The sequence below is a fragment of the Rhopalosiphum padi genome, chromosome 1 (genome assembly GCF_020882245.1).
Source record: "Rhopalosiphum padi isolate XX-2018 chromosome 1, ASM2088224v1, whole genome shotgun sequence".
In the NCBI taxonomy this organism is placed as follows: Eukaryota; Metazoa; Arthropoda; class Insecta; order Hemiptera; family Aphididae; genus Rhopalosiphum; species Rhopalosiphum padi.
This window is the reverse complement of record NC_083597.1, coordinates 48265356-48290328: the sequence shown is the minus strand read 5'-3', so window position 1 is coordinate 48290328 and position 24973 is coordinate 48265356. Positions and strand designations below refer to the sequence as shown.

At 26.7% G+C, this 24973-nt stretch overlaps 1 protein-coding gene across 2 annotated transcripts; it reads right to left on the bottom strand.

Annotated features, from left to right (window-relative positions):
• Positions 1-11629: 11629 nt before the first annotated feature.
• On the bottom strand, positions 11630-18554 carry LOC132921832 (RNA-binding protein 45). 2 transcript variants are annotated; one of them, XR_009660960.1, is made up of 12 exons: positions 18249-18554; positions 17886-18000; positions 17487-17672; positions 17278-17405; positions 16291-16454; positions 15460-15593; positions 15286-15404; positions 15132-15225; positions 14877-15033; positions 14694-14801; positions 13856-14003; positions 11630-12990 (listed from the first exon to the last, which is right to left on the bottom strand). XR_009660960.1 is itself a non-coding variant. In XM_060985062.1 (11 exons), the coding sequence occupies exons 1-10, from the start codon at positions 18415-18417 to the stop codon at positions 14703-14705; spliced, it is 1365 nt and encodes a 454-aa protein (XP_060841045.1). In that variant the 5' UTR covers positions 18418-18554; the 3' UTR covers positions 11630-12990; positions 14694-14702. The 2 variants fall into 2 exon arrangements, 1 of the variants encoding a protein (XP_060841045.1); XM_060985062.1 differs by lacking the exon at positions 13856-14003.
• Positions 18555-24973: the final 6419 nt, after the last annotated feature.

The window sequence follows — 24973 nt, the reverse complement described above, 5'->3', positions numbered from 1 at the left end:
AATGATTAGTATACAATATAGGTATAATAGGTATAGGTACATAAATATAATAATGTATAAAATAATAGTTGTAATATTATCATCCTTTACACAAAGTGATTGCTCTCCCATATTTTTTTATTTAATAATACATTTAATCAAATTCTAATTTTTGGAAAATGTTAGTATTCTTAAGAACCATATTCTTAATAACTTAAGAGTTTTTATACTACTTAAGGAAAATCATGTGGCGATATAAATTTTTTTCATATAAAAACACTCTTTTTGATTGTAAATTGTTAATTAGATAATTTTTTTGAAAATTATTTTCAGTATTTAAAATGTTTCTGAGTTCTTAACTTAGTTAACTTTATACGTTAATGATAACATTCTTTAATGGTTTTAAGTATAAATGATATTTAATCTAGTATTATAAGAAAATTGATAATAAAATCGTAATAAATTAATCTAATTAATATAGATCATAGATTATTATAATATTGTTATTATAATGATCACTATAATTTCAAAATAACCAGATCCTCTAAATTTACTGGTTATTACTTATTTATTATAATAAAATATATATAATATAGTCACTATAGCTATTGATATGCTTAGATGCTAGGAATTCAGAAATTATTCGTTCGAACTTTTATTTATATACCTATACATAATTTTAAAAAAAATCATTCCCTACACCAGGGGTCACCAAAAATATTAATTGGTGACCTCTGCCCTACATAATATTAACAATGAAAAAATATGAATTTGAAAAAAAGTTTTTATCACCTCAAATAACATACAAATTTTAAATATGTGAAATTATGGTTCTTAGACAAATTTATATATATTATGTAATTTTTATAAATTCTAAGTAATACTTTATATACTTGAACTTTAGACATTTCCGCAGTGATCACACGAGTGGATACTATTATACTCGAAACGAAAATCCGCAAGTCGGCAACTACCTATTTATATATCATATAATATGATCTATAAACGAATAAAAATATAAAATACTTGGTGTAATATTATTATTATACTATTTATATTTATTAATAATATTATTAGTACGTTTGAAATGACTTGACTAAAAATGTTATACGTAATAATTTATATTTTCAACTCATATAATATGCCTATATTAAAACAAACCGTGCACGTAGTGATGTGCAATAGATAACTAGAACCGACTTAGGGAGGCATGACGCAATATAAAAGTGGCAATGGTGAGATGGGAAATATTAAGACAATTTTTCACACACATACACATACACGTCATCATATCAACATTATTTATGGTATGATAAAATCTTGCAAAACGTATTATAATAATAGTAGGCTTGTCGTATGGTGTGATGACCGTCGTCGGTCGCGGGACTGCGTTGTAAGGTTCGTAGTGACGGTTCCGGGCTTACGTATTGTCGGCACGGCGCTCACACGCCGGTGGCCGCCAACTGACACCACAGCGTTTCTTGGGTCGGGCGATCGTGCGGCGCGCGCGGAGGCGGCGACGGCGGCGGCTAGGCGTATATATGATGCGTATAATGTGTATATACCTATATACATGTATATGTATATATATGTGCGTACATACATAATACATATATACATAAAATATTATATATGTATGTGTATATATATATATATATATATATATATATATATATATATGTATACGGTACGGGCAGGCCGACGAGGGTATAAGCGAAGCGGAATGTATATAGGGAGAGCAGACAGCTCCGGGCGGCGCATTTGTGTCCGCCACCGCCGTCGCCACCCTACCGCCCGCCGCCGCACCACAATCGCCGACACCACACACAAGCGCGCGCTTATACACAGACCCTCTCCTCTCTCTCTCCCCGTTTCGCAGCCACAGTCCCCCGCACGCGACCCGTCGTGGCTCGCACTATATATACAGTATACACACCGCCGCCGGCACCACCGCCACCGCCGCGGCCGACGTCGTCACCGCCACCGCACTATATACCATTTATACCGCGCGCGCGACGTCGGCGGCACATATAGCGCGGCGCGCAACACCAAACTCGCGGGACGCTATTAGCCGCTTCTCGCCTAATCGGTCGCCGACGGGACGACGACGCGCGGCGGACACTCACTCGCGCCCCACTCGCATGCACACTTCGACGATATGATATTATACGCATCGCCGTCGTCCGCGCGCGTCACAATAACAAATGATATATTATTACGATTATAACGTCGTACAGCCGATAATGTGCCATCGCGGGCCCGGCGTATCGTATGTTACCCTATAGGTTAGGTGCTTACCTATATTATATTTATATACGTTATACATTTATAATATTATATTATATTTGCGTGCGTGAGCGGAAAATATTTCCAAACTAAATAATATAATAATATTATAATGTGTAGGTACCTACGCGAGCATATATATATATATTATAATACATGTATTATATTTCGTGCGCGACGTTTTTATTATTATTATTATATTTTTTCACCGTAATATTTTGGCTTTAGGTACCGATAATATACGGAAAAACGACGAGAAAAAAACATATATACACATATAATATACATTATACATTCTATATTTTATATATATGTATATATGTTATAAAAACCTTATCCCTCGTGTGCATATTTATATATATATATACCAACGGCTCTCTCTCTATATATATACATACATTATATATATACATATATATATATATATAATATATAAGTGTGTGCGGTGTGTGGTCCGATCGATCGGGGCGCCATCGACGGTAGCGTGCTTTCGGCCCGTCTGCTGGTCGTCGTGCCGTGTAATTATCAAACGCCGCCACCGCGCTAGACCGCACAGTCACCACCACTACCATCGTCTCCGTCGACACCACCGCCGCCACCACTTTCACCGTCTCCACCGCCGCTGCCGCCGCCGAACCACTACCGTCACCGTCACCTCCGCATCCGTCGACACCACCAACCGCCTCCGCAACACCACGCAGCCGACACCACCACCACCAGCACTCCTTCACGTCGCAACCAACGCAGAAATACGCACGCATAACCGACCTCGGGGCACAATGTTTATTGCTCTCCCACGAGTATTATTCAACGGCCGCCGCCGCCGTACACGCTGCACACTTCTGTGTCCCCACCGCCGTTATTAAAAGTCAAACTTTCGAGAGAGAAAAAATAGTAATAACAACAACAACTGCAGGATGTGTAAGAAATTTCACGAGGACGAGACTCCGACAAAACACCTAAAATATGTGTCGTCTCTCGCATCGACCATATGATATCATAATATATTATGTTGTATCATATAGTTAGAGTTTGAGCTCATACGGGGTCGGTGTCATAATATATTATATCTTCATCTGGACTGGTACAAATAATGACTGACGATTTTATTTTTAAAATAACATTTTTTTTCAAACCTAACACTCAAGTACCTATATACTTATTACTGTGTAAGTGATTCAATTTTATACGAGTTTGATTCCTTGTGTATTACTTGACATGCTAGTCTGTTCAGAATATTCAGATCGAACTCGTTAGTCGTTACAAATCAGTGGTCGAGATGACGAATTCACTGAACCATTATAATATGACATACACCTATTATGTAATATCATTATACAGTAAACACAGACCTCTTTTTATGATGTTTCTTCGTTAAAACAAACGCTGTGCTTAACACAACTATTGGTTTTAGAATTGGGAAACCGCACTTCCCCAGAATTTTAGGCCATATTATTTTTTATACATAATAATAATAATAACGCATTGAAATTTTGGTCTGTCGATAAGTAATTTATTGTTTGGGTAAAATTGTGTGACTTGGCTAGTCTGTATTATCATAGATAATCATGACATGTGTCATATATGCACACTAAACATGTATAGAAGGGCTATAGCTTCCTCTCCCCCACAGGAAAAAAAATAATTGATCACCCTACGTCTATGAATAACATGTTGTGCAAACTTTTGTTGAGTCAAGCGCCATTGACAGTAGTATATGTATTATTGAAAATTAAACCTAAATTCCAAGTCTATATGATCTAAATAATATAAAATATTATATACACCCCTTTATTTTTTAACTGCAGATAACATATTGAATTTGGTTTATTTTTATTTTTATTAGTAAAATTAATGGTTTTATGAATTATATATAATGCATTAATGCTACAAACTATTTTTTTCAATTACCACTCAGACAATAACATTTTTTTAAGTTAAATTATCTTCTTGAAGAATAAATAAAAATAAATAAAATCTAATCATTTTTTATTGTTACCTACCTAAAATATTCGTAGGTACTTTTATCAATTCATCAATGTATTAATCTTTATTAATTCACATATTATTTTAATACTTCATGGATAAAAATCCAAAGGGTGGAGTGGAAACTGTTTGCTTAAAATAACTGGTTAACTTTCAGGCTGTTGCTAATGATCCAAAGCCAAAACAAATATTATTTTTTAAATATCATTAGATTTTTTACAAATAATTTTTTTTATCAACTATATTTTATCTTCATATTATTAATAAATTGTAATTTAAAAACTCGTGTCATAAATAATTTTTGGAAGCAATATTAACAATAAAAATTTTCAGCTTACAATACCTATGCATATATGATGCTATAGCATAATTTAAAAAGAATTAAACTTAAATCCTACAATAAAAAATATAAACATCTTTTACTTAAATGAGGAATATGAAAACTAAAAGTTAGGAGGTAAAATTATGTTTTTGTATGCTAGGTATTGATTATGTCGTATGTGACTATAGCTAATTTTTTTATTTTTGCAGTAGCCCATTATATCATAACCTCAAGGTATATATAATAACATATACGCAATTATGAAACGACGTATCGTGATTATTCTGTGTAAATAATCGATAATTTTTAACAATTTACAATTTTTACACATACCTATGCGATAATTTTATACATTTAAAATAAATATAATAGTGGCATAGAGTGTTAACGTATACTTGACAAATTTGATACAAAATCGTCGAGTTGACAATATAATGTTATATTATATACAGTATTATTTACAATCACAGATAATAGTAGCGTCTTTAAGGGTGGCTAGGGATTCTGCAGAACTTCAGCCTTTCGAAATGTCTGCAGAATCGTCCGGAAAATTTTATAAAACCCAGAAAAGTCGCTCTGCTGTACAATGGTCGAGTGTATCTCGTCATTGAATAGATAATGGATGTGTTAATAACTTGATTTCAATAAGAAATAAATCATATATCATTGCATACTAAAAACAATTCTGAAAGGATTCGGTAGGCGGAGGTGCCTCCATTCGTAAAGATATCCCCAGAATTTATTTTTATTACTATAACAGTACCTACGTGGATTAAAGAGGTTGAATTAATCTTTGCAAAAAAACGTTTAATTATTTCATATTATATAATATCAGTTCTATTATTTTTATTATAACTTATAAGTCAATACCAGCGTATAGTAGAACTATGTTAATAGGTTGAAAATATAATCTTAATAGTTTAACACTTACATTATGTACATATTATTTAAAATAATAATATACACGCAAATACGAAATGGTAAAAATATTGAAATTCCAATTATTAATATATTTTTTTAATTAAAATATAATAACTTATATGCTTTTTTTTCATTTAAATATTTAATTTGAAAAAATTAGAACTTTAAATGTTTAAAAAAAATTGTGCTCGTTTTATCGATATTTTTATAATACTCGAAGACCAACTAAAAGTATCTTATAACCCTACAATTATCTATTATAAATAAAATATAAACTACTGGTTGTACACTTGTACTCAACTAAATGTATTTTACATTTATTTTTCAATACATACCTACTGAAAACATAAAAAGTGCACATATACTATATAGCTACAACGTACAAATTGGTAATCGGTATAGGTACACTTTATATTAGAGAGATAATTTTACGATTTTCTCAATATTAATTTTCCTTTATGCAAGGGATATTACTAAGAAATTGTGAAAATTATACATGGCGTAGATTCATGCACAGGTTCTTATGATATATCATATATGCAGTCGATATCGATGGTTAATTTGTAATAGGTACCTATATAATTTAAAAAACCGAAGAATTCACTATGCTGTATAAAATAATTCGATTGTACCTTGTATTGAGTAAAGTTATTCTTATTGCAATGGATGTGTTAAATTCAATGATAAATCATTATGCACCAACAGATGATAGACGATTCTGAGCAAAGACAGCGTGTCAGTTTCTATTCTTAAGAATATTTTATAATACGAATATATATATTTATACATGGTAGTATACTACTATTATTATTCATTATTCTATTTGTAATATTAGGTATAGGTTACCTAACCTGGTATGATTGTAAAAATACCTAGCCTAAAAACAATCTAAATATTTAAAAAAAATTATATATTGTGTTTAAAAATTAAGTACATAATATATAATAACAAAAAGTTTTAAGCTTCAATGATTAGTATTTTTCAATTATTACAACATTTTATACAATAAAATATTTTGCACATTTTTATGATCTCAAGCAATTTTACCGTAAATATTTCTTTTTTTCGTTTCGTTTTTTTTTATACTTTTTATTATCGAAATACGTATTCTGGAATACCATTTCATCTATTCAATTACGTATCCTGAATATGATATAAAATTATAAACCTTTATCAAAGTTTTTTTTATTTCAATATTAAATTCTAAATTTTAAATAGATTATATTGTGGTAGAATTTAAATATAAATTAAATATTCTATTTTAAATTATATTAAATTTATTATGTATTATTATTGTTAGGACTTGGGAAAAATTGTTCTTGAAGATATTGAACTCCTAGGATAAAATTGAGGACTTTATAAGAAGCTATTATTAAGAAATAAGAATGCTCAAAATATTTTTGAAGGTTGGATAATGGTTTCTATACATATAAGTTCAATATTTATCTAATTATCTTAGTATCAATTATATATAGTTCCTATTCTATAATATTCTATATTCTAAAATATACTGTTTTATACACAATATACTTAATATATAATTACAAATAAACCTACACTCACGCGTGTCGACAATATAACTGCAGTTTACAATACATTTTTAATACAAATACCTATTGAGTGTTCGGCACTAACTCCTGGAGTCCTGTCTTTTAAAGATTTACACCGTAACCGTGAGAACAACTGCAACTGTACGCAGGCGCGTACCCTGCAAGATGTTCTTTGTTGTGCGAGTTTTTAATTTTATATTTAAATATAACTAGTATTACTGTGGGAGAGGGAGTTACAGACTTCGTTATAGTAATCAATCTTCATAATAATAATATCAAATATAAAATAGAACCATAATAAGATAACTTATTTCTTAGATTTCTTATACATATAATTTATTATATTAAGTATATTTTTTTGCATAAAAACGGATGGCAAAGGGGTGTTACTGGTTGTATGGACCGAGAATGACAACGTGCGCAGGCACATGCGCGAATGCTTACTATAATTTTTATAATTTAAAGACTAAGGCACAATATAATATAATAGCTCAGTATTTTAGTCTGGTGACGAATAAATGAGTCATATATATACTTATATAACTGATAACAAATCAATGATTGTCGGTTTATTTGAATTTTGTATACTTATGCAGTTATGCATTAAATGGAACATATTTTGTATGGCTCTGTATAACCTACATCCATCACAGCAACGTAGTATTGCTAACCGAAGTCGGACGAATATGGCACAAAAAAAATAGTAGTACCCAAGCACACCCTGCACCCCTTTCACACCACCTATGATGCCCCTGCCTTGGATTATTATATTATTAGAGCTAAAGTACTAAAATGCATATATATATACAAATATATTATACATTATACGGGGTGATTTATTTAACGTAGTACACTCATTATTAGAGAGAACACTAACGTATTTTAAAAAATATTTCTTTTACATAATTATAAATCGTTACATAACAACATCTTTAAAAAAAATATATATATTTTTATAGTAGGTCACAATTTTTTAAGCTTTTTATTCTGGAAAAACAAAACAGTTTTAATTTCATATTTCAAAGCAGAATTTTATTCAAAATAAATATTTCAATCTATAAAAATCAAATATTGGACAGTTTATTATAAATTAATAATTATAATAGTATTTAAAATTTAGATGAGCAGAGTAGTTAATGGACTAAAAATTTAAGGGATATACATCCATATGGGTAGAGGTAGAGTATTAAATATACTTATATACTATTACCTATATCACAAACTACTCGTCTAAGATTCAATTTTTATATAAAAAAGTACTACAACAAATACAGTCATTAAAAAATTTAATTTTCTTACTAAAATCATTGAAAACTATCTAAAAGAAATATTTTCAAAAATGTTGATCGTTTTTGAAATAATGAGGGTTTTAGGTTAAATGGATCACTGGGTATAGGTATATTATTTATAGGTAAATCGGTGGTAATAACTAGTCAATACCTACCTAAGTATTTATGAGCTAATCATTATAACCCTAATATGATTAAAATATCAGAATTTGCTTTTGTTCAGGTTTGTCATCATACTTCATTATCATTACATTTCAAGTGTTACGTCTAGAAATCAAATTTTTACACATTTGCGTATTTGTATTATAGAAAATAAAATAGGTATTTAAAGTATAATATGTAATGTTCACGATTTGAAATCATTCTTATTAAAACTACACCAATTTATAATTTTAGATACATATTTTTACATTTTCTCTAATTTTTATATATTTTAAAGCATAATTATATAGATATTTTGGTGTTAGATAGGTAATTGATTGTGTCTACAACCTACGTGTATCGTCGATTAAATAGGTGTCGTAATAACTAATATTATTGTGAGCACATTTCAAAAATTAATACTTGTAAATGGAAAATATTCAATACGGCGTAGGTGTATCTATCGTAAAAAACAAAATTCGTACTGTGATAGAATAAAATCCAGGATTTATCGGTTTTCAATGTTTTCGTACAATCAATAACATGATGATTGGTAAACCACTTTTTCAACACTTACTAAGTGTTTTATCTAATAAATTTAAAAAGTTAAATAATTATAATTTTTTTTATTTTTATAATTTATTTTTAAAATATACTCAACTATAAATCTAATATACCTATAATATGTATATACGAGAGGATACATTTTATAAGCTGACAAGTGGTAGAATCAATAAAATTATGAACAAAAATATGTTGATTGTAATAAGAATGTTTTAATTTTGATAATATATTATAGTATCTAATAAATTTTATTTATTTAAATAAATCATCAATTAGGAATAATAAAATAAATCAATAATATTAATTGGTAATTGATATCTGAAAAATGTCTACAGATTGTCAGCTATTACATATTTACATAAAACAAAATAACAGGTGTAAGTATTTACTATAATTATCAAAGGCCTCACCAAAAATATTGCCCAGGGCCCAAAAATTCATTGTGCTGTCATTGTCACTTAGAACTGTCTTCAGATATTAATTTGCACCAATCCATCGGTTAAAATGTAACATTCGTGTTTAGTCGTTATAAAAATAATCTTGAGACCGAATAGGTAACATTTAAACATTCTTCATATTCGAATGTTTTTACCTAAAATCAATGTTCTCACTTTCTCAGGTCGTTAATTGTTTTAATTTTAAATAATACTTATGTACCCACATACATATTAGTTATATGTCCGTTTCCTTCATATTTATGACTGAGCCTGACCTAACTTGTCATAATGATTTCAAAGTATAGGTAGCCAAGTAGGTGCGTCACAAATTAGATTCATAAGATCAAGATTTAAAATTTTAAAATCTGTTAACTTGATATGCATTTACTTCTATATTTGCAAAATAGGTACATATATTGATTATTATGTCTCAATTCGTGAATAAATGAATGAAAAATTAAATAAATTATGTTTTATACCTAGTTTTGTTTGAATAAATGGAACGATAATATTTTTACACAAATATTTTATACTTATAAAAAAACTATTGTTTTATTCTTTTGTCCATATAATGTTCCAATAAATTCTATTATATTAAACGATATATAAATTTTACTGAAAACTATATTATGCCAAGTTGGTAATTAAAAAAAAAAAATCAGTATCCTTCAGGGTACCTATATAAAATGTTTTTATATTTATACCTATAAAAGAAACCATCTATTAAATCATTGTCCATACATATAATATTATGCACCTACTTAAATAAATTATTGGTCATTAGTCATTAGCAGGACTCGGAAGTTATGGCACTAAAAAAATTAATTTTTAGCGCTTAAATATGCACATAAAAACATTAATATCAGCATTATAAATAGCACTAAAAATTGGAAAATATGCAAAATAAAATTTTCAACAAATTTTTAATGTTTTTCATAGAATATATGATGGTAGGTATCGATAGGTTAAGGTTAGGTTATCGTTATCAGAAACGAACGGAATTGTCCGATTTAATTGACGATAACCACGGTCTAAGACCGTTTATTTCGGATGCTTATCATCTTAAAATAAAAAAATTTGTTTTCGTTCCCATATTCGTAGGCGGCTGTTTGGTAGGTTAACTAAATTTAGTTTTTAAAAATATGCCCATAAACAGCATTTTTAACTCCAAATTAGCAATATAGCTCCTATAATATCAATTTATCAGAAAATATACCCAAAAATAGCACTAAAAACCTTAAATTAGCAAAATAGCTATAAAAACTGTAAACATGCAAAAAATAGCAAAATAAAATTTCATGTAGGTATGACATCAGAGAAGTGTGAAACATATTTGTATCTTACTTTGGATGTTCTAGGACGAACCAAGAAAAATATGCATTTGTTAGAACTTCCGAGCCCTGGTCATTAGGTTCCAGGCTTTAGTAGTTTAGTTATCACAATAAGTAATTAATATTAAAGTATGTTTATGTATTAATTTGTATCTGAAATTTAGATAAAACAAATGCTGGCTTTTTTTCTACAGCCAAATTCATAATTCAGATGATATTTAAATATTAAAATATGTAAATATTAAAATAAGAAAAAACTAACAACACTAAAATATTTTTCAAAAAAAAGACATCGATAAATGATGCAAACAAAGGTCTCACATTATAAGAAGTATGTTTTTAATAGTATAAGTAATAATAAATAACATATTTTATAGTTTTTTTTTTACCTATTTGTGTTAGTTAGAAGGGAAAATTATAAAGTAAAGTTTGGTAAGACTTAACAAATCCAATAAACTCCCATTAAATTTTTAATTTGACCTATGAAATGTAATGTCTTACACTCTGCGGGTACATAATAATATGTCCAAAATATTGAGCAACCAAACACTAATATTTATAATCAATGGTTATATAATATATAAGTTAGAATAGCGGTTCCTAAACTTTCTTAGCCTCGGAGCCTTTTTTTAAGTAGTAGTTTAACGTGGAACTCCCAAAAAATATTTAATGTTAATTTTTATCTGTCTGTGTTCTGTGTACATTTATTGTGGTATTACGAACGGAGCCCTTGATAAGCCATTGCAAAGCACCAAGGGCTCCACAAAGCACAGTTTGGGAACCACTGAGTTAGAATAATAAACATAGATATAAATACCAACAATACTTTTTTTTAAATATATATTCTACATAAATGATGGTTGAAGATAATATGATAATATTAAAGCATATGTAAGTAAAACACAATACAAAAGTTTTTTAAAACATACCAGATAGAAAATTATTTGTTTTAAAAAAATAATTAAAAGTTCTAAATATTATAATGACGTGTTGGGAAAATCATAATTAAATAAATCTCAACTTTTTACATGTAATTTTTCTTAAGATACTAACTAAAATGATGCATAAATAACACAAAATTTAAAATTAACATTTACTTATTTCAAATAAAACGTACCTATATTTGTACAGATATTTTAACTACAAAGATCATAATTAAAATAGAAAAATGTATTGAAATAAATAATTTATATCACTAAATCCTCTAATAAAATGTAGTGTATTTCCTACTCAAACGTTTTTAATAATTCTAATATTTACCAATAATATTTTAAAATATAAAAAAAAATAATTTAAATAATAAAACCAATATCACAATATTTGTATAAAATTTTGTCGAACCTATTCCATAATATTTATAAGTATCATTATATATTTAATAGTACATATACATTAATGGAATGTAATTAAAAAATATCTCAATCTAAAAAAATTAAAAAATGACTAATAACTTAAAAAATACTAAAAATTTAAGTAATTAATTGATACTAATTTGTTAATAATTTTACTTTTTAGTTAAATTAAAAAAATACAAATTATACATCTGGAAAAAATGTAAATACTTTTTTGGTTTGTACTAAAAAAATATATAAAATAGCTAGTTAAATATATAAATAATTCAATATTTTTAAAAAGCAATACATAATTGGTAAATGTCAATGTTTCAAAGATGTTAGTCTTGTTGTGTGTACTTGATATTTATGTTATAGTATTAAATATAGTTTATGTTAATTATTAAAAATAGTAAATAATTATCTACTAAATATATCATCATACATATGAATTAATTATACTCTGACTTAACCCAGATGTATCTTAGGTGTTGTAATTCCTTGTCATTATATTTAATTTCTTAAAATATATCCAGTAATTTGAATGGCTTATTTAATTATACTATAAAGTAGTTTGTCCATGAAAAAAAAAACATTAAAAAGCTTATAACTATATAAATATAAGTTCTCAGCTTTAAAACTTTCTGAACAAATAACACTGTAAAATATGTTAGTTAGTTTAAAAAGTGTCTTTTATGTTGACAATATGTTACAGTTGTTGAATATCTTGTAGTGTTTCATGAAATCGGTTGATTTTGTGATATTTGTCTCGTAATTATAGACAAACTCAAGTTTCTGTTGTTGTTTTAGTGGGTTTAATAAATTGTTTGTTTTTGTTGTGCTATTTACTGTCCTGAAATCATAAATGAAACAAATTGTAATCCGACTAAAAATGGTTTTGAAAATATGGTTATACGGTTTCAGCAGTAATGTATATCATTATCAGTTAAGTATATTATTAGCACATAGTTAGTTAAAACTTATATAACTCTTGTAGTATTTAAATAAAAAAGTGTTAATTTTTGAAAATTGAATTCAAATCAACTCATATACTATAAAAATTATGACAGACACAGAGAAAATTTAGCATATCAACCATAAGACACTCAAGATAATTTTTATAAATTTAAAAAAAAAACCAACTAAGTAATAAATAATAAATATAATATGCCATGTGTAAACTTGTATATAATCTAACTTAAACCACCTGAATTCATGTGTAATATAATATGTTTGATTTGTACTTTAATTTAAATATATTATTAGAGCAGTGTTTCTCAACCTTTGTATTATGGCGACACACTATTAAAAATGTTCATACTTTGTGACACACAATAAAAAAAAATAAGAATAATAACTATTAATTTTTTTAAATATAGTGTCAACAAGGTTTGTATATACTTCCCGCGACACGTTTGAACTTACCTGGCGACACACCGGTTGAGAAACACTGTATTAGAGTATATTACATTATACATATTACATATATATTATGAATAAGTATGTGTATTTAAAGTTATTTAAAAGAATTGATACAGATAATTTATAATGAAATATAAATTGTATGAAATACATACTATTTTATTAGTAATAGTATAATTTTAATTATTAGGATAATTATCCTATTATCCCATTATCAGGAAACATAATTTTATAAATAATTTATGAATAATAGTAAACATATTTATAGACTATTAAGTATAGCTAATGAATCTTACTTAAAATTTATTGAGCCGGTTAATCATTCAAACAATTCAATATTAACTCAAACAGGATATGAAGATTAAGTAGGTACTTATTTTGTTATGCTCACTTTGGCCCAGAATAGTAGTTTACTACTTCTATAAACTTGAAAGCAGTGATAAACTATAACATTTAATTAATAAAATCTTGAAATAGGTCTTATAAGTTATAATTAAAATTATTAAATTACTTCAATATTTTTTTTATACTAATAAGAATAATTATCAAAACATTCAAACTTATTTTGGTTAATAAGTCAAGACAAACTAATAAGTAATAAATAATAGGTATACAATTCTATTATAAACTTAAATTTAAAAAAAACTTAGCCAGTAAATTGGTACAATTTAAAAAATGTTTGAACACACTCTATATTTAATACCCTTAGCCTTAATGATAAAATTTTTTTAAAGTATAAAAATACTGGTATATTATTTAATAGTATATTAATTAAATTTGATACCTATCTTTTATTTTTAATTGTAATTATTGAATGTTCTTAACAAAAATATTGTGCTTCTATTTTTTTTAAATTATTAATGTTTTTAATTTTTATGAGTATAGTTAGGCATTAATTAAATGTTCAAAAATTAGTTAACTTAACACAACAGAAAAATATTTTGTGATTGCAAATGATATAAGGCTACATTTTTAAACATTATATCTGTTGTCTAGTGTTACTAGTATTACTATGTACAAAATAGTAAATTTTGTTTAAAAATATATATATGCCCATAATTTTTAGTTATTAAGATAAAGTCCACACTACTTTATATTATTTTTCAGTTAATTAACATTATTGCATGTACTTACTATTTTAATTCACATTGTATCAGGTTTCATACGTTTACGATTTGGTTCTCTAGGTTCAGCTTCCATTACTTTTAAACGACTGTTGTATACTTTGTGATCATTTAAACACTAAAAATAGATAATTAAAATATAAAAACACGATTAAAAAAAATTCAATGCATTCAAATATTTTAGTAATATTACATTAATAGCTCGTGTAGCACTTTCCAAATTATCATAAGTCACATAACCATAATTCTTGCCATCAATAACATTAATATTTCTTAACCCTTTAAACATCTTAAAAGTATCTTCTAATAAGCGCATTGGAGGAATAATTGGTTTGCACACAAAAAATAATCTATAACATACATACAGATGAAATAATAAAAATAGATATATTTTACATTGATTGGAAAAATTATATAATAAAAATATTAGATTAAAATTATTTTCTACCTGAATGAATTATCTGATGATGGCAAAAGAACTTTTTCATTTCCTCTTTTTGGTGCTAAAGGTGAACTATAATCATCCGCCAAGCATAAAGAAGCTAAATAACATGTTAAAAATTATTAATATAAATAAATAGATAATAATTATTTGTTTTTACCAGATGTTAGGTTACTAGCATTTTTAATTACGGCTAATGCTTTGGTGACAGTACTAGAAAGCACTTCAATATCTTTTGAAATTTTATTTGCTATAGGATCCACTGCTGATGAAATAGATCTAAAATTATATTATTAATTAGCTAATATTTAATTATTATATAAAATAATCTTACATGGGAGTACTACTGAATTCCAATATTATTGGATGACCAGGTGGATATTCAAATCCATTGATTCGATTTACAGCATGTTCAGCTGCTGCAATACTATTATAAATAACTTGAAATATCTTCTTATCGTACATTTGCTAGTTAAAAAATATATGAAAATATAATTTAGCATACAAAATATATACAAGTGTTTGGTAAATACACTGCCTCAACCTACATTATTTTTAATAAGTAATAATTATCAATTAAATTGTTTAATAAGTATCAGGATTTGTGACATAAATAATTAATATTAATACACATTCTAACTATTACAATAATAATTAACTAATTTAAGACAACACTTTTCCATAATACAGTAGAATCCACTTAATTAATACACATTGGGCGGTGACCTATTTGTCCCCATTATCCAATTATCCCGATTAACTGAGTAACTAATAAACCAATACATTCGTTCGGGACTATGCAATCTGTCCCTATGAAGCAGTTGTCCCCTTTAAGTGGTATCCCAAATAAGTGGATTCTACTGTATAATACTGTTCTATCTTTTAAAGACAAATTATTCACGTGTAATGTTGCAATATGATATTTGAGAAGGATTATTTTTAACTATAACTCAATTTTTAATAATTCAAAGTCTGAGAATACAAAAAATTGTGCTATCAAAATTTAAATATATAAAAATATTATAAAATTCAAAAATAAAATTTGTATAGCTACAATTGTAAACAAAATTTAAAAAAAATATTATTTTTTAGTAATTTAGGGAAATCAATTGAATACATAATATATTTTATATTTATGTAATGTAAATGTATGTGTGTGTATTACCTGTCTTGATAATTCTTTAACTAATTCCAATTCAGGAGCAATATTCATAATTTTATAAACTTCATTATACGAGACAATTGATGAAGTATAAGCAGTTAATACACTAGGTTCATCTCGATGTTGATGAGATGGAGGTGCAAGCAATGAGTAACTGCTAGTTGGATCTATAATAAAAAATAACTTTTCAGTTATTTATACTAAAATAAATTGTTAAATTATTATATAGAATATTAAGAAATATAAAATGATGTATGTTTTAATTGTTTTAAGTTATTATAAAAGTTCTAAAAGCCAGAACTTTATTCTGATAATAAAAAACATTGTTAGGCCTGAAAATATAATTAAGTTAAATAAGTAGCAAGTTTATTATTTACATAGAAAGATTAGTTTTAATTATTTCTCTGTGAACAATTTTGTTAATTTTGTCTTGATATTATGACACAAATACAATATAATAGAAAATTCTAAAACTTTAAAACAAGACAGGATTATGGCAATCTTAGACAAAAAAAAAACCATTATCATAATATTAACAAATTATTATTGATTAAAGTTTATATGAATTATATTTAGGATTTATAAGTTTTATATTTCAATAAATATTTATTCATCGGATCTATCATTATCTAATTTATCAATGTAACTATTAAGATAAAACATTATTACATAAAAATAAAACTAAATAAAAATATAGACAAAAATTAAATTTTTAATGCCCCTTACTAATTTTTTTAATTCACAAATTTAATGATTGTATATTTATTACAATTTATTATTTTTAACCTAAAAATATAATCATTATAAACATCAATGATTGGTGAACCATTTTTTTTTTTTATTAAAACCACTGGGTACTTATTTAAAGGTAATGGAACCAAAATAATAACCCGGATGGCTTTTATATGTTCACTATAAATATTAATTAAATTTATCACAGACTTGAATAACATAATATTATGGTAATACTAAATATTTATTTTGATTTACTTTTAGAATCAACATGTCTAGGATAAGACGGAGGATATGCAGATGGTCCATCATCATGTTTGGGTTTAGCAAAAACAGCTTTATAATTTGGTCCACATTCTTCAATAGCTAAAGCAGCAGACGAAGGCCTAAATAAATTAAGCTAATTACATTCTATTCTCTTAGTTTTAATATAAAATATTTTGTTTTTAATTAAAAATGGTTCCTACTTTGAATAAGTTATAAAAGCTATTCCTTTAGATTCTCCAGTATCCTTATTTGTAACTATATGAACTTTAGAGATTTCTCCATATTGACTAAAAATATTTTCTAAATCTGATTCCTTATCAGTTTTTGGTACAAATACAAATAGTCTATTGTATTCCATTTCTGAATTGCTTCTTATGTGGCCAGGGCTATTGAAAAATAATAATATACACTTTAGAAATGGCATCACATTTTATATAAATATTATCTAAATCTATTGGGTAGATACTATTAAAAAATAAACATAATTTATAGTATTCTAATTCAATATTATCTTAAATTTTATAAATAATGAGCAACTTGATAAATAAGCTGATTTATTAACAATTATACTAATGTAATGTAAGGTTTGTATAAAGTACCTGGTAGCCATTAAGACTTTCATACGACGATTAGATGATTCTATTCTATGTCCATTCATTGCTTCAATAGCTTTAAAAGCCTCCGATGCTTTTGAATATTTTATGTATGCAACTCCTAAAATAAATAATCATTATGTTTTTACTAAATGGATAATGATTAAAATAAAAAGTCTTAATGTCACTAATAAACTCTGAAATATATAAAGAATGAATTGAATACATTTAAATTAAGATAAGTAAAAATGAATCTAATATATTATGTTTCTTAACGTAATACTATTATTATAAAATATATAAAAATTTTAACAGTTTTTAAGACCATTAAACAGTTGCTATTTAAAAATAATTAAGACCAAATATTACCTTTCACACTGTCACTGTTGCGATCTTTTACAATATAAATATTTTTTACATCACCAAAATTTCCAAACATCTCTTTAAACTCATTTTCAGATATTGGGTGATTTTTGTCATATAATACGAATATTCGGGAATTTTCTGGGTCATTATTATCATTCTGCTCATCTTTCATTTTAAAAAATTACGTAAAACAAAATATGTAATTTATGAATAAAAATGTTTAAAAATGTGAGATCAAAAATAAATAGGTACTATAAAAGTTTAAAGTGAGAGTAATAAGTAATTTCTATTAAAAGTTAAACATTTTATGTGGCGTCTTTTATCACTAATCTCTATAATCAGGTTAATCAGTATGACCAAATAAAATAAAGAAAACATGGTGAACATTTATTGAATTGATATTTTTATTTATAAGCACGGCTTTCTGGTGATATAATGTAAAACCTAAGGACCTATAAAGATCTTTATAGATCTTTGGTAGAACGTAGGACCACAAAGTATTTTATTTTTTTTATTGACCCTATGTTTCAATGTTTGTACTGTTTGTAGGTACAAATAGCCCAATTTGTATAGAAGGACCGAATTCCCCCCCCTCATAATATATTCTATAAAGGACATATCTAATGCTTAATACTACGCGGTTACTGTTGAATCGAGAGATTTTTTTTAGCGATGGAAATGTCTTATGTATTATCATCGATAAGTATGTGCCAAACTGCCAAGTAATATTTAATTGTATTTACTATTTATGCGGCTTGATAGCTAACTCATAATTGAACTACGATACATTTATTTATAATATATATATATATTGATTAATTAGTAATTAAATCTCATCTGAGTTCAGAAAATAAACTGCCAGCTTCATTGACAACTATTTTCTATAGTTAGCAATATAATTAGGTATATTTGTATAAGTATTATATTTAAAATAATATTAATTTAATTAAAATTTTTTTTTTTATTCAGCTCTAAAACAGGTGTCCTAATAAATAATTTTAATAAAAAGATATAAAGTGATAATGCTCTGCTATACGACTATACATTTGGTGACGAGTAAGTCACTTTTATATGTGTGCTGAATTTGAATTTAAATTTAATTTTAAAGATACAATTCGTTTTAAACAGAAAACTATTCTAAGCAGAGACGGTATATTATATACGTTCAGTGGCGTAGTTACGGGGGGGGGGGGGGCGCAAAGGGGGTGCTTGTCCCTCCAAATACTTTATAAAACGTTAATATTTCTCGTTTCTTGATATAAATAATTATTTAATTGGTATTTAATAAAAAAACGTATGCAAAGTCACTATAAGATAAGAATAACAGTGTTAGGTAATTTTCCACACCACCTTTATATTATTAAACGACGTACAATAACATTGTCCGTATTATTTAATAACTTTATGAGGTATTACACGAGGCGCGTTTTTTTATTGTGGTGTCCCCAGTAGGCCTAATCCACATTGTGAGCGAGAACGCATCATATGCAGGGGCGTATTTAGGTAGGGACTTTGGGTCCATTTCTCCAGAACGGCAAATTTTTAAAGATTTAGAGGGGCGGCAAATTTTTATTTCGTACTTTATGAGTACTGGCGCAGTGACGTCAATCATTAATAATTTTCACAACAAATGTGTGCCATAGAGGTATAAAATACTATACTATTTATATAACATGGTATTCTATGGTATTAACAGTTTGACCATTGCGTGGCGTAAAAGTTTTTTAATTTTTTTTTTAATGGGGGGGAGGCGGCAAAATATGTGTTGCCCTTATCCTAAAATTCCTAAATACACCACTGATCATATGAATGCATTCAAATAATAAAAAAAAAATATACAATAACTTAAACTATGTGGATATTAATAATACTATATAATATAAAACGGGTAATGTGTATAATATATGTGTGTTGCCGGCCGGCGTAGTCAATGTGTTGGATGAGTGGATGAGAGATGAGCGCTAATGCGTAAAGGGGGGACAACTAAATTAAGATGAGCTTCTTTTTGATGCTGCCAATCATTCTCCGGGTTGAAACGAAGCCGAGTGCCGACACATTTCCCATCAGCTTTGTGACAAATTCTTCTTCACTAATAAATATTATATATTTATATATAGTATACTGTACCCACTACGATTCTAAAAATTATAATATAATACAAACAAATACTTTGGACAGTTGATTATCATCAGTTGAATTTCTTTTTGCTGCTGCTAAACGTCCTCCGTGTTGAAATACAGCCGAGTGCTGACACATTTTTCATCAGCTTTGTGACAAATTCTTCTTCACTAATAAATATTATATATTTATATATAGTATACTGTACCCACTACGATTCTAAAAATTATAATATAATACAAACAAATACTTTGGACAGTTGACATTAAGATGAGCTTCTATTGATGCTGCTAATCTTCCTCCGGGTTGAAACGAAGCCGAGTGCCGACACATTTTCTTCAGCTCAATGACAAATTCTCCGTCGGTGAGTAGTCCATGATCCAGCCAAATGTTCGGCTCCTATAAAACTTCAACTAATGTGCTGATTAAATGTAATTTAAATTTATAGTAAAATTTTAATGTTTAAGAAATCTATGTTGGTGTTCTTTTATTTTTGAATTTAAATTAATTTGAAATTTTATATTCATAATTTATCAGTTAAAAATGTAAACATGAACTAAAAAGATTATAGTATATTGCAGTTTAACTTTCTGTTCGGTGGCCACCTTATTAATTCCTCACTCTATTTTATAAGAAAGTTAAACAGCACAATAACTATAAAAAAATATAAATTTAAACATACACAAAGACAAACTAGTTTTGTGATAAGAAAAAAAAATTGAAAAAATTAGTAATTTATCAACGTATTATTAAAATAAAAAGAACACCTAAAACCGTAGTACAGTATATTATCTGAAAAAAACATAAAAGTTAAATATAATTTAAGTAAATATTCATAATATACTGTACTACTGTTCAAAAAAATATAGTATTAAACAAACACAGCCTTGGGACACTTATTATCCAGATGAGCTTATTGATGCTGCCAATCGTCCTCCGGGTTGAAATTATGCAAGGATATAGCGTAATTATTTCAGTTTTTTTGTTTTTCCGATATTATGGCAAGATCTGAAATTTTTTGTATTATTTTACTATTTACCATCCAAAGTACTAAATAAATCATATTTGCTACAAGAAATCATGACAAACAGAAAACAAACTACATTATTGTAAAATACTAAAATCATTATACATTTTTCGCTACGTCCAGGATCTAAGGTGTACTTAACGACTTTATTTTATTCTTGGCAATTTCATCATTAATGCATGGTCGGTAACCTTTTTGAACTCTCAGGCCACACAAATTAAAATCAGTTTGCGGACCAGATAAAAATAAAAATTTTATATTCTTAAATTATTTACTATGGAAAAAAATATTGTCTAGAACTTTAAAATAATAAAATATAAATAAAAAAAAAATTTCAGTTTTTTAGAATTTAAAACGGGTCGTATATACAATAACCCGCCGGTTGCTGACCACTTCATTGGACTGGACGATCGGAAATACAATAAAGGTCCGTCATCGGAGTAACAGCTTGTAGAAGTCAATACAAATTTATTTTATGTATAAAAATTAAATTTATTACTATTTACTACCCCAAAAATATAGGACAATTAACCTACGTAAGTATCCTTCTATGCTTTTCGGCCATATCAAGCTGTGCCATATTAAAGTTCAAACGTCACCGAAGAAACAGCTAGTTTATTTCTTCATTCATCTTCTTTACGCTTCGGAATAGAATTATTGAAATATTTTATGAAAATGAGAGTACTTGTCACGTACTGAAGGCTGTTGTTTGACGACTGTTCAATAAAATATTAGAATGGCTAATCGTCTCCTACAAATGACGACGATTGTCGTTTGCCATGGATGATAAATATTATAATAATGTTTTTTTTATAGAACTCTATGTGATTTTATAGGATTTATTAATATATTTCAGCTGTCTTGCATACGAAACTTTTGGTATCTAATTAATTTTATACGTTATATCATAGACCTGATAATAATTATTATAATATTTATTTTTAGGTCTATGCGTAAAATCATAATAATTGTAAATTATCCTGAATTATTATTTTATAACGGTTATAACGGTTTGGCTGAACTAAATGATTAATAATTTTAAAAATATTTAAAAGTTTAATCATTAAACTAATATTATATACTAAATAGTTAATAGATTATGATCTATTACATATAATAAAAAAGGACTTACAAAATTAATTTCTAAATCCAAGCCGTTATACACATATATAGTCACATATCATATTCGTATCATAATAGAAAAAAATTCATATATTTCGTTTATTGTGGTTTCTTGTAACAAATAGTACCTAGTCACTAGTCAATTCTTTGGGGAATCAATTTACTTTTTAAACTTAAAATAAAATATATTCATTTTTATGAAAAATCCGCTACCCGGATGATGTAATCGATGTAGACGCATATTTTTTTAATTTATATTATATAAATTATATAATTTACAATACTGAACTTTAAACAGTCATAATATAAGTTTCCAGTGAGCATTTTATTTTTGTTTTTGCATTAAAAAAACTAATGAGAATTCCCATAGAAAATTTGTATATAAAAAGACAATATTTTATGAATATCTGATGAAAAAATAATTTGAAAATTGTTTAGATTTAGACAAAATTTGTCAAAATTTTGATTTTCAACGTTTATAAAAATATATTGCGGCTATACATTTTTTATTACAGTAATTTATAGTGTCTGATGAGGAACACTGTATTAAATTTTAAATCATATTTGTAATCAATAATTTTTATCGGTTTAAAAAAAATAAAAATGTTATTTAAAATTGTTAAAATGTTTTTATAATTATACAATGTATAGGAAATCATAATATAGACAGTTGGTAAAATTTTCAACATTCTATGATTAGCGTTTTTTAATTAAAACTTAGTAAATGAATTAATTTGTGGAAATTATACAAGTATAATATAGCGTAATGATTCCAGTTTTTCCGATATTATGACAAGATCTGAACTTTTTTATTTTATTTTACTATTAACCACCCAAAGTACTAAAAATATGATATTTACTACAAGAATTCATAACAGATAGAAAAAAAAAACTAAATAATTTTAAAATCAATATACATTCATTGCTACGTCCAGGATAAAAAGGTATAATTGACGAATTTCTTTTATTCTTGGCTATTTTTTAACTTTAACCTTTTAGAACTCTCATGCCATATTCACAAATTAAAAACAGTTTGCGGACCAGACAAAAATAAAAATTTTATGTTCTTAAATTATTTACTACGAAAAAAAATATTTTCTAAAATTTTAAAATAATAAAATATTAAAAAAAAGATTTCATCGTTTAAGAATTTAAAACGGGTCGTATACAATAACCCGCCGGTTGCCGGCTATCGGACATAAAATATAGGTCTAAGTAATCGGGGTGGCAGCTTGTACATACTACAGGTCAATAAATATTTATTTAAAATATAAAAACTAAATTTATTACTACCCTAAAATTATAAGAAAATTAACCTACGCAATTTTCCTTCGACGCTTTTCGGCGAAATCAAGCTGTGCCATGTTAAAGTTTAAACGTGCACCGTCATCGAAGAAACAGCTAGTTTATTTCTTCATTTGTCTTCTTTATACGCTTCGGAATGAAATCATTGAAATTTTTTATGAAAATGAGAGTACTTGTCATGTACTGAAGGCTGTTGTTTGACGACTGTTCAATAAAATTATTAGAAATGTTAATCGTCTCCTACAAATGACGACGATTGTCGTTTGCCACGGATGATAAATATTATAATAATGTTTTTTTTTATAGAACTCTATGTGATTTTATAGGATTTATTAATATATTTCAGCGGTCTTGCATACGTAACTTTTGGTATCTAATTATTTCATACGTAAAATCATAGACCTGATAATAATTATTATAATATTTATTTTTAGGTCTATGCGTAAAATCATAATAATTGTAAATTATCCTGAATTATTTTTTTTTTTAATTATTATTTTATAACGGTTATTAACGGTTTATACGGTTTGGCTGAATTAAATGATTAATAATTATAAAAATATTTAAAAGTTTAATCATTAAACTGATATTACATACTAAATAGTTAATAGATTATGATCTATTACATATAATAAAAAAAGGACTTATAAAATTAATAAAATTAATTTCTAAATACAAGCAATATTATTCACATTCAATTCGTTATACACATATTTAGTCACATATCATTTCCGTTTCGGTACCGTCCTGTTTAGGAATAATACATACTCATACTATTTTCACTGATTTTAAAATTAATCGATAAGTTCTATTTAATATGCTCAGATAATTTGCGATATTAATATTTATATAAATATATATATATAATAAATGCATCTATTTATGGTATTATGCTATGTTTATTTTATGCTATAAGTGTATAGTCAAAATATTTCGAAAATTATAATATTTATAAGAAATGCAAACATTAACATCTGTTAAAATTATCAAATACCTATAGTAATATGTGTTTTATAGTACTACAAAAAACAAAATTCGGTTGAGGAGAAATAGTTATCACAGAAATATGAAATGAATATCTAATAATGTCATCAAAATTCAAAATTCAGACAATTATAAAATATTAATGTGTCTTTTCGGAAATCTTTGTTAGCCG

Bases quoted from the DNA above. Each gene is read 5' to 3' on its own strand.
- LOC132921832 (XM_060985062.1), bottom strand. From the start codon at position 18,417: ATGAAAGATGAGCAGAATGATAATAATGACCCAGAAAATTCCCGAATA. The intron at 18,001-18,248 runs GTAATATTTGGT...TATTTATTTTAG, and splicing joins CAACAGTGACAGTGTGAAAG to GAGTTGCATACATAAAATAT. The intron at 14,802-14,876 runs GTAATATTACTA...ATCTATTTTTAG, and splicing joins GTGCTACACGAGCTATTAAT to TGTTTAAATGATCACAAAGT.